We start from the raw sequence: 21,708 nt of genomic DNA on the forward strand, positions 1-21,708 counted from the left end.
GGGGGAGAGGAAGAGGAGGGGGGGAGAGGAAGAGGAGGGGGGGAGAGGAAGAGGAGGGGGGGAGAGGAAGAGGAGGGGGGGAGAGGAAGAGGAGGGGGGGAGAGGAAGAGGAGGGGGGGAGAGGAAGAGGAGGGGGGGAGAGGAAGAGGAGGGGGGGAGAGGAAGAGGAGGGGGGGAGAGGAAGAGGAGGGGGGGAGAGGAAGAGGAGGGGGGGAGAGGAAGAGGAGGGGGGGGAGAGGAAGAGGAGGGGGGGGAGAGGAAGAGGAGGGGGGGGAGAGGAAGAGGAGGGGGGGGAGAGGAAGAGGAGGGGGGGAGAGGAAGAGGAGGGGGGGAGAGGAAGAGGAGGGGGGGAGAGGAAGAGGAGGGGGGGAGAGGAAGAGAAGAGGCGGCGGCGGGGGAGCGGAGAGAAGAGAAGAGGCGGCGGCGGGGGAGCGGAGAGAAGAGAAGAGGCGGCGGCGGGGGAGCGGAGAGAAGAGAAGAGGCGGCGGCGGGGGAGCGGAGAGAAGAGAAGAGGCGGCGGCGGGGGAGCGGAGAGAAGAGAAGAGGCGGCGGCGGGGGAGCGGAGAGAAGAGAAGAGAAGAGGCGGCGGCGGGGGAGCGGAGAGAAGAGAAGAGAAGAGGCGGCGGCGGGGGAGCGGAGAGAAGAGAAGAGAAGAGGCGGCGGCGGGGGAGCGGAGAGAAGAGAAGAGAAGAGGCGGCGGCGGGGGAGCGGAGAGAAGAGAAGAGAAGAGGCGGCGGCGGGGGAGCGGAGAGAAGAGAAGAGAAGAGGCGGCGGCGGGGGAGCGGAGAGAAGAGAAGGGAAGAGGCGGCGGCGGGGGAGCGGAGAGAAGAGAAGAGAAGAGGCGGCGGCGGGGGAGCGGAGAGAAGAGAAGAGAAGAGAAGAGGCGGCGGCGGGGGAGCGGAGAGAAGAGAAGAGAAGAGAAGAGGCGGCGGCGGGGGAGCGGAGAGAAGAGAAGAGAAGAGAAGAGGCGGCGGCGGGGGAGCGGAGAGAAGAGAAGAGAAGAGAAGAGGCGGCGGCGGGGGAGCGGAGAGAAGAGAAGAGAAGAGAAGAGGCGGCGGCGGGGGAGCGGAGAGAAGAGAAGAGAAGAGAAGAGGCGGCGGCGGGGGAGCGGAGAGAAGAGAAGAGAAGAGAAGAGGCGGCGGCGGGGGAGCGGAGAGAAGAGAAGAGAAGAGAAGAGGCGGCGGCGGGGGAGCGGAGAGAAGAGAAGAGAAGAGAAGAGGCGGCGGCGGGGGAGCGGAGAGAAGAGAAGAGAAGAGAAGAGGCGGCGGCGGGGGAGCGGAGAGAAGAGAAGAGAAGAGAAGAGGCGGCGGCGGGGGAGCGGAGAGAAGAGAAGAGAAGAGAAGAGGCGGCGGCGGGGGAGCGGAGAGAAGAGAAGAGAAGAGAAGAGGCGGCGGCGGGGGAGCGGAGAGAAGAGAAGAGAAGAGAAGAGGCGGCGGCGGGGGAGCGGAGAGAAGAGAAGAGAAGAGAAGAGGCGGCGGCGGGGGAGCGGAGAGAAGAGAAGAGAAGAGAAGAGGCGGCGGCGGGGGAGCGGAGAGAAGAGAAGAGAAGAGAAGAGGCGGCGGCGGGGGAGCGGAGAGAAGAGAAGAGAAGAGAAGAGGCGGCGGCGGGGGAGCGGAGAGAAGAGAAGAGAAGAGAAGAGGCGGCGGCGGGGGAGCGGAGAGAAGAGAAGAGAAGAGAAGAGGCGGCGGCGGGGGAGCGGAGAGAAGAGAAGAGAAGAGAAGAGGCGGCGGCGGGGGAGCGGAGAGAAGAGAAGAGAAGAGAAGAGGCGGCGGCGGGGGAGCGGAGAGAAGAGAAGAGAAGAGAAGAGGCGGCGGCGGGGGAGCGGAGAGAAGAGAAGAGAAGAGAAGAGGCGGCGGCGGGGGAGCGGAGAGAAGAGAAGAGAAGAGAAGAGGCGGCGGCGGGGGAGCGGAGAGAAGAGAAGAGAAGAGAAGAGGCGGCGGCGGGGGAGCGGAGAGAAGAGAAGAGAAGAGAAGAGGCGGCGGCGGGGGAGCGGAGAGAAGAGAAGAGAAGAGAAGAGGCGGCGGCGGGGGAGCGGAGAGAAGAGAAGAGAAGAGAAGAGGCGGCGGCGGGGGAGCGGAGAGAAGAGAAGAGAAGAGAAGAGGCGGCGGCGGGGGAGCGGAGAGAAGAGAAGAGAAGAGAAGAGGCGGCGGCGGGGGAGCGGAGAGAAGAGAAGAGAAGAGAAGAGGCGGCGGCGGGGGAGCGGAGAGAAGAGAAGAGAAGAGAAGAGGCGGCGGCGGGGGAGCGGAGAGAAGAGAAGAGAAGAGAAGAGGCGGCGGCGGGGGAGCGGAGAGAAGAGAAGAGAAGAGAAGAGGCGGCGGCGGGGGAGCGGAGAGAAGAGAAGAGAAGAGAAGAGGCGGCGGCGGGGGAGCGGAGAGAAGAGAAGAGAAGAGAAGAGGCGGCGGCGGGGGAGCGGAGAGAAGAGAAGAGAAGAGAAGAGGCGGCGGCGGGGGAGCGGAGAGAAGAGAAGAGAAGAGAAGAGGCGGCGGCGGGGGAGCGGAGAGAAGAGAAGAGAAGAGAAGAGGCGGCGGCGGGGGAGCGGAGAGAAGAGAAGAGAAGAGAAGAGGCGGCGGCGGGGGAGCGGAGAGAAGAGAAGAGAAGAGAAGAGGCGGCGGCGGGGGAGCGGAGAGAAGAGAAGAGAAGAGAAGAGGCGGCGGCGGGGGAGCGGAGAGAAGAGAAGAGAAGAGAAGAGGCGGCGGCGGGGGAGCGGAGAGAAGAGAAGAGAAGAGAAGAGGCGGCGGCGGGGGAGCGGAGAGAAGAGAAGAGAAGAGAAGAGGCGGCGGCGGGGGAGCGGAGAGAAGAGAAGAGAAGAGAAGAGGCGGCGGCGGGGGAGCGGAGAGAAGAGAAGAGAAGAGAAGAGGCGGCGGCGGGGGAGCGGAGAGAAGAGAAGAGAAGAGAAGAGGCGGCGGCGGGGGAGCGGAGAGAAGAGAAGAGAAGAGGCGGCGGCGGGGGAGCGGAGAGAAGAGAAGAGAAGAGGCGGCGGCGGGGGAGCGGAGAGAAGAGAAGAGAAGAGGCGGCGGCGGGGGAGCGGAGAGAAGAGAAGAGAAGAGGCGGCGGCGGGGGAGCGGAGAGAAGAGAAGAGAAGAGGCGGCGGCGGGGGAGCGGAGAGAAGAGAAGAGAAGAGGCGGCGGCGGGGGAGCGGAGAGAAGAGAAGAGAAGAGGCGGCGGCGGGGGAGCGGAGAGAAGAGAAGAGAAGAGGCGGCGGCGGGGGAGCGGAGAGAAGAGAAGAGAAGAGGCGGCGGCGGGGGAGCGGAGAGAAGAGAAGAGAAGAGGCGGCGGCGGGGGAGCGGAGAGAAGAGAAGAGAAGAGGCGGCGGCGGGGGAGCGGAGAGAAGAGAAGAGAAGAGGCGGCGGCGGGGGAGCGGAGAGAAGAGAAGAGGCGGCGGCGGGGGAGCGGAGAGAAGAGAAGAGGCGGCGGCGGGGGAGCGGAGAGAAGAGAAGAGGCGGCGGCGGGGGAGCGGAGAGAAGAGAAGAGGCGGCGGCGGGGGAGCGGAGAGAAGAGAAGAGGCGGCGGCGGGGGAGCGGAGAGAAGAGAAGAGGCGGCGGCGGGGGAGCGGAGAGAAGAGAAGAGGCGGCGGCGGGGGAGCGGAGAGAAGAGAAGAGGCGGCGGCGGGGGAGCGGAGAGAAGAGAAGAGGCGGCGGCGGGGGAGCGGAGAGAAGAGAAGAGGCGGCGGCGGGGGAGCGGAGAGAAGAGAAGAGGCGGCGGCGGGGGAGCGGAGAGAAGAGAAGAGGCGGCGGCGGGGGAGCGGAGAGAAGAGAAGAGGCGGCGGCGGGGGAGCGGAGAGAAGAGAAGAGGCGGCGGCGGGGGAGCGGAGAGAAGAGAAGAGGCGGCGGCGGGGGAGCGGAGAGAAGAGAAGAGGCGGCGGCGGGGGAGCGGAGAGAAGAGAAGAGGCGGCGGCGGGGGAGCGGAGAGAAGAGAAGAGGCGGCGGCGGGGGAGCGGAGAGAAGAGAAGAGGCGGCGGCGGGGGAGCGGAGAGAAGAGAAGAGGCGGCGGCGGGGGAGCGGAGAGAAGAGAAGAGGCGGCGGCGGGGGAGCGGAGAGAAGAGAAGAGGCGGCGGCGGGGGAGCGGAGAGAAGAGAAGAGGCGGCGGCGGGGGAGCGGAGAGAAGAGAAGAGGCGGCGGCGGGGGAGCGGAGAGAAGAGAAGAGGCGGCGGCGGGGGAGCGGAGAGAAGAGAAGAGGCGGCGGCGGGGGAGCGGAGAGAAGAGAAGAGGCGGCGGCGGGGGAGCGGAGAGAAGAGAAGAGGCGGCGGCGGGGGAGCGGAGAGAAGAGAAGAGGCGGCGGCGGGGGAGCGGAGAGAAGAGAAGAGGCGGCGGCGGGGGAGCGGAGAGAAGAGAAGAGGCGGCGGCGGGGGAGCGGAGAGAAGAGAAGAGGCGGCGGCGGGGGAGCGGAGAGAAGAGAAGAGGCGGCGGCGGGGGAGCGGAGAGAAGAGAAGAGGCGGCGGCGGGGGAGCGGAGAGAAGAGAAGAGGCGGCGGCGGGGGAGCGGAGAGAAGAGAAGAGGCGGCGGCGGGGGAGCGGAGAGAAGAGAAGAGGCGGCGGCGGGGGAGCGGAGAGAAGAGAAGAGGCGGCGGCGGGGGAGCGGAGAGAAGAGGCGGCGGCGGGGGAGCGGAGAGAAGAGGCGGCGGCGGGGGAGCGGAGAGAAGAGGCGGCGGCGGGGGAGCGGAGAGAAGAGGCGGCGGCGGGGGAGCGGAGAGAAGAGGCGGCGGCGGGGGAGCGGAGAGAAGAGGCGGCGGCGGGGGAGCGGAGAGAAGAGGCGGCGGCGGGGGAGCGGAGAGAAGAGGCGGCGGCGGGGGAGCGGGGAGAAGAGGCGGCGGCGGGGGAGCGGGGAGAAGAGGCGGCGGCGGGGGAGCGGGGAGAAGAGGCGGCGGCGGGGGAGGGGGGAGAAGAGGCGGCGGGGGAGGGGAGAAGAGGCGGCGGGGGAGGGGAGAAGAGGCGGCGGGGGAGGGGAGAAGAGGGGGGAGGGGAGGGGAGAAGAGGGGGGAGGGGAGAAGAGGGGGGAGGGGAGAAGAAGAAAGTGAAAGATCAATTGCAGAAGAATGCCATATGCAGCACTACAGTCCGTAGGGGAATGATCATTAAGAAGGTGCAGGTTGTGGTCGACAAGAAACCTGTCAATAAGGAGACCCATAGTAGATGAAACACTGACCCACAAAGAGAGATGGGCATTAAAATGCAACGAGGAGGAAAGGAGGGGGGAGTTGCTGGAAGAGGGCACTTAGAGCATCATATGTAGGTAGCCTGTCAGGCAGAATACAGGGACTGAAAACTGATGACAGAGTCAAAGTGGACCCAAATGGCTATCTCTTCCAATGGGGTACAAAGTGGGATCCATGTACTAATAATATCTTCATATATGCAGATGCCACCAGTAGCCCTCAAAGGGCCGGCCCAGTACCGGCAAAGTACAGAACCAACAAATGGTCGATGACAGAATCAGGAAAATGAGATTCATAGAGAACAACACAAGCTGCCGAGTGAAAGGCAATAAGGGATTGCAACTCAGGTGACATAGTATCCATTACAGTTCCACTGAACAATCATGGAGTGGGTATCCAAATGAGAGGCAAATGGCCTGGAGCCAATCACATTGTGGTGTACCATTCATCACAGACAATGACAGGGTGACATTCATGAATAAGATGAGAGTCAGGTTGGGAGGGGGGGGGGGGGGGAGAGAGTGCACCTCTGTGCAGGGGGGGTGGGGGATGGGCACTTGTCCTGGGACTTACGTGGTGTCTAAAAAATTTCAGTGAACGGTGTCATATCTGAATGGCAACTCTGCACGTTCTCCCCTCCCCCGCCGCCTCTTCTCCCCTCCCCCGCCGCCTCTTCTCCCCCCTCCCCCGCCGCCTCTTCTCTCCCCTCCCCCGCCCCAACATCTACAGCGTTCTTTCCTTTCCCCTCCGTATTTCCTGCCGTAGCCCCCCTCCACACTGTTGCCGCCAGCATGTATAGATACTCAGAGAGGTTACCCATCTGTCTGAGCTCCTGGACAACACAGGGATCACACTTGATACCTGAGCTGTTGTCTCCCATGTGTGCCAAGGAGAGGTTGCTCGTCATTCCCAAGAAGCAGAACTCCTGTCAACAGCCACAGAGCCAGGCAGCTCTTGCCGTGGCTGAGACCTATGTGAGTAAGCCCTGATACGATTTCATCGTATCAGGGCAGATGCTTCACACATTAAGTGTATCAAGCTTCAGAAATACGGCCGCTCTCCTATGGCTTTCTCCTAGAGTGAAAACAGATAAAGTGCTGCTTCTTAAGACACTGTGGCCTTAGCTTCCCTGGCTACATCCTGGGAAGAGGGCCAAGCTTCGGGTGAAACACATACCCCACTACCTGGCCTATGTTAGGATGGACAGGGATACATCACTGCCACAAAGGTGTTATTTTTTGTGGAAAATATCGAACATAAGTCTGATGAAGTAAAGTATCTCAGCAAGATGAGGTCAGGTCACCTGTCAATAAAAACTGCTACTGCCATCCAGTCTGCAGCTCTTCGTGCTTGTGATCATTTTGGTGATGTCCTTTTTCATAGGGATTTCATCTAACTGATGAACACTGGGCCAATCTGGATCGAAAGGGGCATTCATTTTGTTTGGTGTCTACAGAAAGGTTTTAAGGAAAACTGCACTGATGCCAGTCTGTTGTTCCGGCTTTCAAGGGAAATAACCTTCCAGAGAGGTTCAGAGTTATGTATCACTGGTGTAACGTTAAGCAGCACATCCCGCCACCCATGACGTGCTTTCGGTGCTTGCGTTTCAGGTGTCTCTTCCTGATGTGGTGACTGTAGACACCCTCTGCTGGGATGTTCTGCCACTCTTGTGTGTAAATTGTCATGACCGTCACTCTCCACACGTGCCAGATTGCCCTACTTATAAGAAAAGAAAAGGGATACCATCACGGATCATTTATCTTGAAAACTGAGACTCCTCAGATGGACTTCATCCTGTGCTGATGACTTCTTCTATTGCCTCTATTACATTCTACCCCCTCCCTGTTCCTCACCCTGGTCCCTCCCCCTTATCCTCCCCCCCCTCCCTCTCTGGGAGCCGCTACCCCTCCTCTGGTGCCTCTCAGATCGGAGGCCTGTTAAGACGGCTTGGCCACGAGAGAGAGTGAGTCTGTGTACCCCAAGGTCGCCTGCTCTTTTGGTTCCAGATCTTCCAGAAGCCTGCTCTCATTCTGTACCCTGCCCAATCAACATGTGAAAGAGAAGAAGAAACAACATATGTGGTGTCTAAAAAGTTCAGTGAATGCTACCAGACAACAAACAAAACAAAAGATACAAAAAATGTTATTTATTGCCCTTCAAAAATTGTTGCTGCCTGCCACAACAGACTTCTGACAATGTGTTCACGAACAGTTGCCATCTCCTGTGGCAGGAATTGGCGCACACGGATTGTGCAGTGTGCTAGGGCAGGGGTGTTGTCTGGAGCAACATCCATTTTCCAGTACTCTGCAACTCTGGCCGAACCTGCCGCATTTGCTGTAGCAGTTGGTTCAGATGCCGCTGTTGTCGAAGAAGGCGATAAACAGTGTTTTCACCTTGGATTTCTGCAGATCGCTTTTTTCTTTTTTTTTCTGGGGAGATGGTGAACACAATGACATCGATTGCCATTTTGATTCCAGAGCGAACCGGTAGCACCAGGTCTCGCCTCCTGTGACAGTGTCCAGAAGCAGTGGATAGTGGTCACACATGGAAATGAAATGACTAGCCGTTTCCATTTTGCTTTCTGCTCGTCAGTGAGCTCGTGCGGCGCAAATCAGGAGCAGGTCTTTCACTTAACCAAATCATTGTCGACGATGGTGTGCACTGTGTCTTTGCTAATGCCCAATTCCAATGCAATCACAGAGTCCGCCACCGATCTTGGGCCAGCATTTGTCACACTTTCTCGATCTTCTGTGAGGTTCTGCTTGTCGATGGCTGACCTAAATGTGGCTCATCCTCAATTGTTTCCTTCACTTCATCGAAGCGTTCAAACTATTTGTAAACACATTTCCTGCTTATAGCTCCCATCCCCTACACCAGCACCAACATTCCATGTGTCTCATTGTAGTCTTCACCAATTTGTAGCAGATCTTGATGTTTACACTTCGCTCAATTGTGCTGTGACACTTCCTCTCCTACTGACTACATTCAACTGGTTGCAGTCTGTTTACACAGCCAGTCACATGCAGTGCATTCCGTGTATTGATTCTCCTTTATTTGATCCCAGTCACCGATGATTAGTTTGGTGCAGTTCACCACGATTTCTTTTCGTATCTATGCCTGACAGATCAAAAAATTGTCTTTTTCTAAACTATGAATTTACTTATATCCATCCAAATTTTAGTGGTTTCATTTCTTGCCAAGTAGCACTATGATGTGAGTGAATTTGCTCTTTGTTATATGTGACATCTTCAGATATCAGCTATTTTGCCAGTGAGATCTGTTTGGATATTCTTGAAATCCTAGTACATGCTGTGTGTGTGGTAAACTGCTTTCAGCTACTTGAACTTTGCAACTTCATCCACTCGTAGAGTGTAGGTTCAGATCACCCTTTATCACCAGTAACTGCATTTATTACATCGTACTTTCACTGTGTGTGGATCAACTTTATTCACCTGTAGCTTGTCACGTTACTTTTCAGCTGCCTTTATCTTTGCTAGTTACTATAATTTCATAAGCAGACATCAGGCCTGGAATACAAGCAAACTTTCGACTGTCTTTGCATTTCACACTATACTAAATCCTGTCACTGGCGGGGTCTTATGAATGTGACACTCTGTAAGCAGTCTATAGGTTAAATAGCCAATGACAGGATAATGTGGAGTGAAGTAACACAAGTTTAACAGATTTGAACCCTTGTATATACAACAGTAACAGCTGTTGGAAGCTGGCATCTAAATAAAGTAATTGCACTAAGAAACTGCTAGAAATTTCCTGACAGGCTCTCTTAAAGTGCCGATTAATGGCCCCATCCCTGAAGTAGATAATGTGATACTTTTGATATATATAAAATTACAGTATTTTGATGAGTGTACATGATTGCTCAGTAGGTGAGAAGATCATGTACATAGTTAAGTTGTCTGAAGCGCAATGCTTATTAGTTTTTTCCTTACTGGCATTGAGACACTTATTTTCTCAGGAATTAAGGACAGTTAGTGCCTGAAGTTGTGAGGTCCCACAGCAATGTGGAATCACTCAACAGCTCAGCTAGGCATATTTCATACAATATGACTTGTTACAGGTGAAACCGACCGACTTGAGACTTTAGGACAATTTTCTCTGGAGCAGTGAACCTGCATAGCCCATGAGTTATAATTTAAACGTTTTACTATCTGCCAAGTTACATTTTGTGAAAGGAAACGTAAATGACTGCATATGCAATGTATCTTACCATCCTCTGTAGGGTAGTCGACATCTGAGTAACTCCAAATGGATCCATCAGACGTTCCTTCAACAGCCTTGTTTTCAAATACATCCGCATTTGGATTGAGTGCCGCATTACTGGGACTAGGAGTCACCTGGAAGGCAGGAACAATGGTTATATCTCACTGCTAAAAGTGATTCAGTACTATTATTTAACATCTCTCTGTAACAATTAGGTAATATTTATTGCTGCATGCTCTGTAGTCTTATGACACTAACAGTTTATGGTATTCTAAACAATGGTGTGCAACAGCTGCTTTTTGAAATTACTTTTGTACCAAAATGAAAAATTTTATCATAGCATAGAAAAGGAGAATGTCCTGGTCAGAGTTTAGAGATGTAAAAGAAGGGAACTAACTTTTCGGCTTATGTGGTAGCTTCGAAGACATTTGAATCAGGCAACTTGACATATTTGCACTTTGTTAGTGTTAGTGCTTAGTCACGTAATATAATGCACGTTGTTTAAGTAAAACGATGTGAGGGTTGCCCAGTAAGTACTGCGCCACATTTTCTCTCTTCAATATTTCTTTATTGAACATAATGAGAATCTCACACACACACACACACACACACACACACACACACACACACACACACACACACACCATATTTTCCCATGTAATCTCCATCCCATTCTACGGCCTTCCACCAGCCGAAAACAGGGGCCTGTAAGCCCTGTCGGTACCAATCCTTGTCCTGGTGGCGGAGCCAGTGCTTCACTGTGTGAATCACCCCCTCATCGCCCTCAAAATGTCTTCCAGAAATGGCATCCTTTAAAATGGAAGTCCAAGGGGGCTAGGTCAGGGCTGTAAGATAGCTGGGGTAACACTGTCCAATGCTGTTTTGCAATTTGTTCAGCAGGCCACAGACTTGGGTGGGGCTAAGCGTTATCATGTTGCACCAAAACCATCTCCTGGGTTCCCAGGCTCCAGAAGCATGTTTTGAGTTTTGTTAAGGTGTTGACATATGCTTTTGAATTATGGAGCGCCTACTGGCATCACAGTGTGAATCCCACCTTCAGTCCCAGAACACGGTGATCATAACCTTATCGGTGGAAGCAGTTGCTTTGAATTTCTTCTGTGGGGAGTGGAAACAGCACCATTTTGATCCCGAAACAAAACAACAGTCGATGGAATGGCGAAGCCAATTTTCACTAACTGCCACAATCCGGGACAAGACGCCCTCACCCTGAGCTTCAAAACGTTGCAACGAATCATGTTTTTCTGTGCGATGTGATCCTCTGTTGGACACCCATGGTGCACACCCTTTTGAGTATGAAAGATTGCGAATAATTGCATCTGCACTTCCTTTTCTGATTGACGGACGTAGCGCCAACTGCCGAGTCTCAATCCGTCTGTCCTCTCGAATGACATCAGCTCGCTGCAACATGTCTGGTGTGACAGCCGTGGATGGTCTCCCCGACCACTGCAAATCACGGAGCTCTGCCGAACCGCCTTCAGATTACCTCGCCCTCCGTGACCAGCAACTACATCTACATGACTACTCTGCAATCCACATTTAAGTGCTTTGCAGAGGGTTCATCGAACCACAATCATACTATCTCTCTACCATTCCACTCCCGAACAGCGCGCGGGAAAACGAACACCTAAACCTTTCTGTTCGAGCTCCGATTTCCCTTATTTTATTTTGATAATCATTCCTACCAATGTAGGTTGGGCTCAATAAAATGTTTTCGCATTCGGAAGAGAAAGTTGGTGACTGAAATTTCGTAAATAGATCTCGCCGCGACGAAATACGTCTTTGCTTTAATGGCTTCCATCCCAACTCGGGTATCATATCTGCCACACTCTCCCCCCTATTACGTGATAATACAAAACGAGCTGCCCTTTTTTGCACCCTTTCGACGTCCTCCGTCAATCCCACCTGATAAGGACCCCACACCGCGCAGCAATATTCTAACAGAGGACGAACGAGTGTAGTGTAAGCTGTCTCTTTAGTGGACTTCTTGCATCTTCTAAGTGTCCTGCCAATGAAATGCAGCCTTTGGCTCGCCTTCTCCACAATATTATCTATGTGGTCTTTCCAACTGAAGTTGTTCGTAATTTTAACACCCAGGTACTTACTTGAATTGACAGCCTTGAGAATTTTACTATTTAACGAGTAATCGAATTCCAACGGATTTCTTTTGGAACTCATGTGGATCACCTCACACTTTTCGTTATTTAGCGTCAACTGCAACCTGCCACACCATACAGCAATCTTTTCTAAATCACTTTGCAACTGATACTGGTCTTCGGATTACCTTACTAGACGGTAAATTACAGCATCATCTGCGAACAACCTAAGAGAACTGCTCAGATTGTCATCCAGATCATTTATATAGATCACGAACAGCAGGTTCCAGGACGCTTCCCTGGGGAACACCTGATATTACTCCAGTTTTACTCGATGATTTGCCGTCTATTACTACGAACTGCGACCTTCCCGACGGGAAATCACGAATCCAGTCTCACAACAGACGATACCCCATAGGCCCAACTTGATTAGAAGTCTCTTGTGAGGAACGGTGTCAAAAGCTTTCCGGAAATCCAGAAATACGGAATCGACCTGAGATCCCCTGTCGATAGCGGCCATTACTTCGTGCGAATAAAGAGCTAGCTGCGTTGCACAAGAACGATGTTTTCAGAAACCATGGTGATTATGAATCACCTCGAAGAGAACGATCTATTGATACGTAATGTTCGAATACATTATATGCTCTGAAACCCTACTGCAAACCGACGTCAATGATATAGGTCTGTAGTTCGATGGATTACTCCTACTACCCTTCTTAAACACTGGTGCGACCTGCGCAATTTTCCAGTCTGTAGGTACAGATCTATCGGTGAGCGAGCGGTTGTATATGATTGCCAAGTAGGGAGCTATTGCATCAGCGTAATCTGAAAGGAACCTAATCGGTATACAATCTGGACGTGAAGACTTGCCCGTATCAAGCGATTTGAGTTGCTTCGCAACCCCTAAGGTTTCTACTTCTAAGAAACTCATGCTAGCAGCTGTTCCTGTTTCAAATTCTGGAATATTCCATTCCTCTTCCCTGGTGAAGGAATTTTGGAAAACTGCATTCAATAACTCCGCTTTAGCGGCACAGTCGTCGGTAACTGCGCAGCGAAGGTATTGACTGCGTCTTGCCGCTTGTGAACTTTACATACGACCAGAATTTCTTCGGATTTTCTACCAAATTTCGAGACAATGTTTCGTTGTGGAACCTATTAAAGGCATCTCGCATTGAAGTCCGTGCCAAATTTCGCGCGTCTGTAAATTTTAGCCGATCTTCGGTATTTCGCGTTCTTCTGACGTACCACAGGGGATCAGTTCTATCTCTTACCAATTTATGAGGTATGAATCTCTCAATTGCTGTTGCTACTATATCTCTGAATTTGAGCCACATCTCGTCTACATTTGCATAGTCAGTTCGGAAGGAATGGAGATTGTCTCTTAGGAAAGCTTCTAGTGACACTTTATCCCTTTTTTTAAATAAAATTATTTTGCGTTTGTTTCTGGTGGATTTGGAAGAAACTGTATTGAGCCTAGCTACAACGACCTTGTGATCACTAATCCCTGTATCAGTCATGATGCTCTATATTAGCTCTGGATTGTTTGTGGCTAAGAGGTCAAGTGTGTTTTCGCAACCATTTACAATTCGCGTTGGTTCGCGGACTAACTGCTCGAAATAATTTTCGGAGAAAGCATTTAGGACAATCTCGGAAGATGTTTTCTGCCTACCACCGGTTTTGAACAAGTATTTTTGCCAACCTATCGAGGTAAGGTTGAAGTCCCCACCAACTATAACCGTATGGGTGGGGTATTTATTTGTTACGAGACAAATTTTCTCTGAACTGTTCAGCAACTATATCATCGGTGTCTGGGGGTCGGTAGAAGGAGCCAATTATTAACTTAGTTCGGCTGTTAAATGTAACCACCTATACCAATTCACACTGAGTATCTACTTCGACTTCACTGCAAGATAAACCACTACTGTGACACAAACACTCCACCACCAATTCTGCCTAATCTATCTTTCCTGAACACCGTCTGAGACTTCGTAAAAATTTCTGCAGAACTTATTTCAGGCTTTAGCCAGCTTTCTGTACCTAACTGTACTTCTGTCGACAGCTTCTGCTGTGTGAGAGTACTCCCCATAGTTTATCTGCAGTGAGAAATTCAATGGCGGCACTTTTTTTGTGACGTATATCATCTACAGACGCCATTTTGAAACTGTCTTGCAGCTACACTATCTGTCGTATGTGACGAACTTGGCGCGCTCACTCAGGAGATTTCAAATTCGTAGCATTGTTTGCGGCTGAGGAAAAAAGATGCGGTGCATTGCTGTCTGGGCAACCCTCGTACATGTCATGTCAGTAACATGGCAAGCCATATCATCCAACCTGGCACTTGTCACGTGTAATGTGCCACAACGCGTCAGAGTTCGGGATGCATGCATCCCACTCTTGTATACAGTTGGTTGGTTGGTTGGTTGGTTTGGGGAAGGAGACCAGACAGCGTGGTCATCGGTCTCATCGGATTAGGGAAGGATGGGGAAGGAAGTCGGCCGTGCCCTTTCAGAGGAACCATCCCGGCATTTGCCTGGAGTGATTTAGGGAAATCACGGAAAACCTAAATCAGGATGGCCGGACCCGGGATTGAACCGTCGTCCTTCCGAATGCGAGTCCAGTGTCTAACCACTGCGCCACCTCGCTCGGTCTTGTATACAGTACTTCCAATTATAGATGCACCGCCGCACTGATACTTCCTACTGTCGCACACACTGTAGACACAAATTTTTTTCCGTTTGTTCTTACATCCCATACATGTAACGGGGGGGGGGGGGGGGGATGAGGGTTTGGGGGAGAAATGGCCGAAGAGCGATAGCGGAAACAAACCACCTCCTCCCATCCAGAAATCAAAGTATTGTTTTAGCGTCCCCCAAAGAACAAACCCACCCCAGGAATTTTCCCTCTCCCCTTCCCGAAAAACGTTTACAACAATTACATGTACACTCTTCAGCCATATGAAATTATATATTGTTTGCTACGGCTGACGAATCTTCTGGATTTTGGGAACAGGATCGGGGACTTTTAGCCTATAAACTGCAAGTGTTCCTACACCTTGCAGCTAAGGGAGTTCACTACGTTGGGAAGTAGGTTTAACTAAATGAAAGAAAGGAAAAAGCACTAATATGTGAAGATGTTTTGATTTAAATGTCTTCGAAGTTGTCATATCAGTCAGAAACCTAGTTTCTTTCGTTTAGATCCCTGACTCTGCCCACGACATACATAACATTTTATGCTATGGTAAGAGCATTTTCAATTTTGGTTCCACACTGTTACTCTACCACAATTGCGACATTACAACTAAAGCTTGACGAACCGATGTAGATTTTGTTGACTCGTACGACGACTGATCCGGTATAGGCTCTTTATTGTCTATAGAACCGTGTTGCGTTTATCGTGGCAACTGATCCGCAAAAGCTTAAAACATAGAAGTGGTGCGCGTGTTTTTGTTTCTCATACATAAAATACGAATGAAGTAGATTTTTGAAAGAGTTTTGATTTTAACGTAATAATGCACTTTTTTATTTATCAGATTCACTTTAAACCGTTTCCGTGCATCAATACAAGTAAGAACTAATTCTACATGCTACATTTAGCTTGAGTTTAAACAATCTTACCACGACAATGGATAGAGATTATTGGATGAGAAAAAAATTGGTTTTGACTGTTTCCATTTAGCTACCTTCGTTGAGTGTGAATCGATTCGTACGAGTTTAAAATACAGAAGTGGCGTGCTTCAAGAAAACTCTCAGAAAATATTTTCTGCCTGTTTTAGCACGTAAAATGCGAACGGTGCACATAGAAATGGTGACATTAACTGGGCATTAATTTCAGCCCAATTATAATATTTTGCAAAAGGGATTAATCGATTCGCGAAATATGCCTGGGCGCCAGCTTCGGTTCAGACCTTGCTTATATACTGTAACATAACTACAGTAAGATATGTTTTTGAATGGCTATATAAATGGCCGCCAAACGTTTTTACCCCATGGTCCTGCCTCAAATAGAAATCTAACGCCAAGACACCCCCATCCTTAACTGCTATTCTGCGTGCGGACGTTTCAGACATTTGTTACTGCGCTCCCGCACTTTGAACGATAAATTCCACTTAAACAGTAGAGACTATGTCAGTCCACAACGATACATGGGTTGGATTCCCGACTGTGTCGGAGATTTTCTCCGCTCAGGAACTGGGTGTCGTGTTGTCTTCACCACCACCACATCCCCATTGACGCGCAAGTCGCCGAAGTGGCGTCAAATCAAAGACTTGGACCAGGCGACCGGTCTATCCAACGGGAGGCTCTCGCCACACCACATTTCATTTCACAGTGGTACATAAGGTAGCCCATTTATTAAAAGGAGATCCAATGACACACATACTGTGTTAATTTCCTAACAAGTTCTAACTTCCTCGCTTGCTTAACGCTAACATAAACACGTGCATTAGTTATGTTAGTGCCCAGTGCTTTATGACATTGCTCCGTTTTCGCTGTGGTAGATCAACAGTGTTTTAATCACTGCCCAGTGAAAACGGTTGATACTAAACATTTCATGGAACTATTTTTCTGATGGAGCAAGATGGGCTCTTAAAATATATTAGAGAAAGAAAGTACCATAACCAAATGGATGTTAAATTCATGGGATACTGATCGCACACCTAACCATATGTTTAGACAAATGTCTAGCTCCCGTAGATGAGTGTCAGCAAACATCGTGGTTTGCTTCCATGTGCAGTGGCGGCGGCGGCGGCAGAGCCTGAAGTTGCTGCCAACAATTCTTGTACGTTCAGATTTCTGTAGAGGAAAAATTTTAACATTGATGGGTGAGAGTCCCCTTTATGCCATTTATCGCTTCTTTCACCTCGAACTGTGGTTTTTATTTTGAGTATGGGAAGTGTAATGTGGTGCTAAAGAAGAATGCTAAAAATCAGATGGGTAGATCACATAACTAATAATGAAGTATTGAATAGGATTGAGGAGAAGTTCGTGGCACAACTGGACTAGAAGGGATCGGTTGGTAGGACATGTTCGGAGGCATCAAGGAATCACCAATTTAGTATCGAAAGGCAGTGTGGAGGGTAAAAATCGCAGGGGGAGACCAAGAGATGAATACACTAAGCAGATTCAGAAGGCTGTAGCTTGCAGTAGTCACTTTGAGATTTCAGCATGGCTGAGCCGCTCTCCATGCCGCATCAAACCAGTCTCTGGACTGGAAGACAACAACAACATGGAAAGTTATGCATGAAGGCGTACCATCTTCCGTAAAGAAAAGGGACAGTTGAGCACCAGCCTTCAGATTGAAGACAGCTTTCCCTTACATATCTTTTGCTACAGGAAGGCATTCCTATTCACGGCTAGGCGGCATATGTTTCAGATTTCCACTTTTACATTTAGTGTAAATGGCGATCGAATTCTCTTCCAGCCAACGAAATCTACGTTTCCCTGCATATAGTACAGATTAATATTAGGACTGATCCTTACATGCAAACAGTCTCTCGCCCCGTTCTTATTTGTGCTTCTCGCTCTAGTGTTAACAGCACGTCACCCTCTAATCGTCTTGCTCCTTTTGCTCAGAAATTTACGATAATGCGCGCTAAACCTATAAGGAGTAGTGAACTAGAGGGAGACGGAAGGCGAAGTACAGTTTTGAAATAAAGTAGTCGCCATAACTGTTAATACATTTATCCCGATTTAAGACAAGCCTGCTAATGCCTTCATGGAAGAATGTTTGCGGTGACCTATGGAACCGTGATTGCACCCAGGAGTGCACCTCTTCGTTGAGTCGTACCAAACCAACGGACCAAATTTCTTCCTTCAGGGCTCCAAAAATACGGAAATATGATAGGGAGAAAAGGGAACTGCATGGTTGTCTAAGGGCGGCCCCCAGCACGTTGCTAAATTTGTTTCGAGTACGCCTCGGAAGTTTCGCTAGGAAGCCCTTACACAACCCCCATGCGATTTCCGTAATTGTGGTCCTCAAGTCAGTCAGTTGTGGCTACCGATTCGCTTCGGACCAAGAGGTGCACGCATGGGTACAATGGTGGTTTCGTACGTAACTGCAAACATTTTTCCGTCAAGGCATTAGCCGTCTTGTTTCACGATGGCGTAAATGTGTTAACAGTTATTGCAATTACTTTTCACATAATAATTTTACTTTATTCACTGCTTGTCTTTAAATTTGACTGCCCGTTATTATATATTTGATACGAAACCACTCTTTCCTGTACAGATAAATGCAAATACAAGGCCACTTTATATGACGAACTACTTAATATGGAGTCTCCTGCAATAACAATGGTGCTTTTACGATAAAATACAAATACTTACACAGTTAATTTTTGAAGTGCATATATTCAGTGACAAATCTGTTTTTACGTTCAAATTGTTTCCATTCAAGTGGTAGATTTCAGGAACTCCAAATTCTTTTCTTGCAAAAGAAATTTTAAGGATGAGATACAGTCAGACAATATCTTAACATATCTTCTGCTAAGTACCAACATGTGGTTGGGCTACATCACTAAACTGTTTTGAAAAATCTGGCATTTTGATAAATTGCCACACCCGCAAAATGAATACAACTGCTATTTAACGCTAGTTTCTGCACTTCAAAGTAACTTTATCGATAGTTGTGCACGACAACTTCTTAAGTAAACTAAATGATGTACAGCCGACAATGGCATTCGTCCTGCATTCAGCGAGACGGCAGAACCACCTTTTTTGTTCTTAGGCTCTGCGACTGATTCTTCGATTTCTTCCAGTGCATGCAACTCCTGAGTTGTTGAACATTTAGACCTTTCGTCCGATTAGTGATGTGGTATACTCTGACAGTTCTACCTTCCGACACGACCGTTCTTAATGTATTTTACTACCTAATGTAGGAAGAAATTTTGATGTCGAATGAACTTCAGAAAGGTTGTGTGTGTGTGTGTGTGTGTGTGTGTGTGTGTGTGTGTGTGTGTGTGTGTGTGTTTGTTTTTCAGGAATAGCTTAAAAGGGAAACCCCCTATAGCACGCCCCTCAGATTTAGTGGTAAAATGGACCAGTGGATAACTGATCTAAAACTGAACACAGATCAGGCATGGAAACAGGAGAGTGTAGGGGACTGTGGGAAAAAAAAATAGAAAGATTGAACGGTCCAAGGACAAGCAGTGCAATAAAAAGCAACTTTTAACAGCAACAGGCAACGGCGGTGTGGGTAAGTGGTCATGGTGTTGCGCTGCCGAGCGAGCAAGTCGTATTCAAATCATCTCGTGCCTTTTATTACTTTTTTCGCAATGTTAACTGTCCGCCCGCTCATTGCAATGTTTGTTCTCTTTCTGTACTCTTTGCACTTTCCATACTATACATTGGTTATAGAATATGAGTCATGCGGTAAGAATACGTTACCGTCGCAAGTAAATGTGATTAATAGTGAGAGCAGGCAACATACCACATAGACGTCTCTCAGAGATGAAAGCAACAGATGAATGAACAGATGTGAACTGTGTACAACCAAGGAATTCAACAGTCAAGACTTCCAAAAGGGAACGCAACTTCAAAGACGTTAAAAACATGTTTTGACTGAGTACAGAGAAACTGCGTGACTGTTGAATTGTTGCATTCATTTGCTGCCGCTTATGTGATAAACTATTATATTTTCACCATTTCCTTGGGAGCGATCCCACTCACATTCATACGAACAACTACATCGGCAATGAGGCGTATTTCACTCACTCACCAGTCGTACGAATTAGTTGCGTCGATAAGGGATTCCTAACATATGAAACAAGCACTGCCAATAATACCGTATATAACACACCAGACCTGTTTTGTGGTGGAGATTCAGCTGTCTTGTCACCTTTCCATCAGAAGTTTGCGGTTCCCATTCGAAAGCCACTTGCTTTGGACTGCTAATAGAATAGTTGTGCACAATCAACTTATTTTAGGTCCCTCCCAACCTTTTATCTCGATACAGACAAATCTGAATAAGGCTAACAGCGACAAAAGACTGAACACGGCTCACCCGCTTTTAATCCTACACCATAACCACTATGCCATTTCTTTTCCCGGCTCTCCTAGATTGCACTTCACATTATTCTTGAACCGTTCACTGTTTCTATTTTACTTTTTACCACAGTTTAGTACACCTCCTTCCTGTTTTCATTCTTGATCTGTGTTCAGTGTTTGACGGGGCCCTCTTACTGTTAAATCTGAGGGGGATGCGATGGGATGTTTTCCCATGTTAGAATAAAGACAAAAGTTGTGAAGTAAATGATGGCAATGAAAAAGTTACAGGTAAAAACTTAGTACGGCTGTCTTAAGATAATCTGAGGTTATGTATTTATAATTTGGAACTTTTTCTAATATCCAGCTCTTAGATACAGGTGCCGCCGAGACGGTCGCCTTAGTGAATCAAACGGCGATTTGGCCATCGTCCGGCTGCGCATTTCGACTCCAGCTGCCAGAGCGCCTGAATACCCACAGCTACGTTAACTCAGCTCATTTGCAACAATTAGCGCTCCCAGAGTTTTATGTTATGTCTAACAACCGTACAAAGTGTGCGAGGGCGCACGTTACCAGCATCATCATCTTTTGCAAGTAAATCCAATACATTCAACACACTTTAAGAAAGTACCCTACGCACGGGGGCACGAGATTGTCGGAAACGGTTTCCATCAACTATTTTCGAAGAAATGTGAGGTCTACATAGCCTTGAGGATAGAATGTTGAAAATTGGGTGGACTGAGATATGAAATGAAGAGGTCCTCTACAGTATCGGCAGAGAACGGAATATATTAATGACACTGACAAGAAGGGACAGGATAATAGAACATGTTAAGAAACCAGGGAATAACTTCCGTGGTACTAGAAGAAACTGTAGAGGATAAAGCTGCAGGGGGAAGACATATTGGAATACAGTCCACAAGTAACTGAGGGTGTAGCGTGTTAGTGCTACTCTGAGTTGAAGAGGTTGGCACAAGAGAAGACAGAAGATTACATAGTGACTGCTGACTGTCAGACGTCCACAGGATGAGTATGGGGACAGCGCCGGCATGAACCGAAATCACAGGTAGGGGAAAGCAGTACACCACGAACGCGCAGTGCACGGAAATAATATGCGACTGCTGAGAAGAATGGAGGAATGGGTTCCCGAACTCTGGTCACAACGGCGTGCAAAAGTTTGTGGAAAGCTTTGAATATCGAAACGTTTTTTCAGCGGAAAAACACCGAAGTTGCTCCAGTTTGCTTGACCCCAGCAAGAATGCGCGCTACAGCGCACAGCAGTGAATTTGGAAGCGGAGTTTAATGTGGCGCAAATACATCGCTTTTAATGCAAACAGTCTTGAGCAGTAACCCAATATAGGAAGCGTCACTTCAGTTACACACGCAAATTAAACTGCATCCAGTAGTACGGAAAGTATAACCAATTTTGCAGTAATTCTGTTGCAGTAATTCTGTTACGTTCATCTGTAAACTTTAACGAAGTTTGTCGTATATTTGACTGCTAGTGTTGGATCGAGACCCGAAGACCTTTGAGAATTCTAGTTAGGTGCTGATGAAGCCAGTCCACCCACCAAGATGAAGGTAGTGGAACCAGCAAGAAAATGGACCAGGAATGTGTGCAACGAGTCAACATTCGAAGGAAAAAATACTAGATATGCCTGCGGTGGAGTTTTGGGACACCTACTGGATACCAGCTTAATTAGTTTCATGTAAGTGCAAGGATGTTACTTTGGTGACGAACTCTCCCCAACGAGTACACCACGGGAGCAATAGCTGCCATTTAATGGCAAGAGCAAGTTTTGGCACAGGTACAAAGGGGATTAATGGACTTGAGCTTTCATGCTATCTTCGTTGTTCCATTTGACAGCTTCGTGAACACAAAATTCTTTGAAATATAATTCTGAGATGCGATCCCCGCGATATTCTGACGACTAAAACCTATGCACAGAAGAAAGCGTGATCTGTGCCTTTAAGTGTATACTCAAGTCAAGCCGCCTGACCTTGATCCGGCCTATCTTTAAGTGAGGTAAAGGTCTGTTTATTTTACAAGTCTTTGCTACTGTACTACAAGATAAGAAGTAAATAAGGAATTAGAAAGTTATTTTCATAATACATCATGTTAGTTTCATCAAATTCAAATTGTCTCAATTTTTTAATTTGCAATATCAGTTCTGAATTAGATGAAGTGAATGATATTTCGTAGGTCTGACAAATTACGAAAATACTGACAGATCTGGCCAACG

At 49.3% G+C, this 21,708-nt stretch overlaps 1 protein-coding gene across 6 annotated transcripts in view; it reads right to left on the minus strand.

The window, feature by feature from the left end:
* LOC124612683 (la-related protein Larp4B) overlaps window positions 1-21,708 on the minus strand; it is a 335,239-nt gene that overhangs the window by 127,303 nt on the left and 186,228 nt on the right. For all 6 annotated transcript variants that reach the window (XM_047141018.1, XM_047141016.1, XM_047141012.1 and 3 more), the window contains exon 2: window positions 9,380-9,506. In XM_047141018.1, the coding sequence (XP_046996974.1) occupies window positions 9,380-9,506 (127 nt within the window). The remainder of the gene's footprint in view (window positions 1-9,379; window positions 9,507-21,708) is intronic.

Source organism: Schistocerca americana, chromosome 4, assembly GCF_021461395.2.
Source record: "Schistocerca americana isolate TAMUIC-IGC-003095 chromosome 4, iqSchAmer2.1, whole genome shotgun sequence".
NCBI lineage: Eukaryota > Metazoa > Arthropoda > Insecta > Orthoptera > Acrididae > Schistocerca > Schistocerca americana.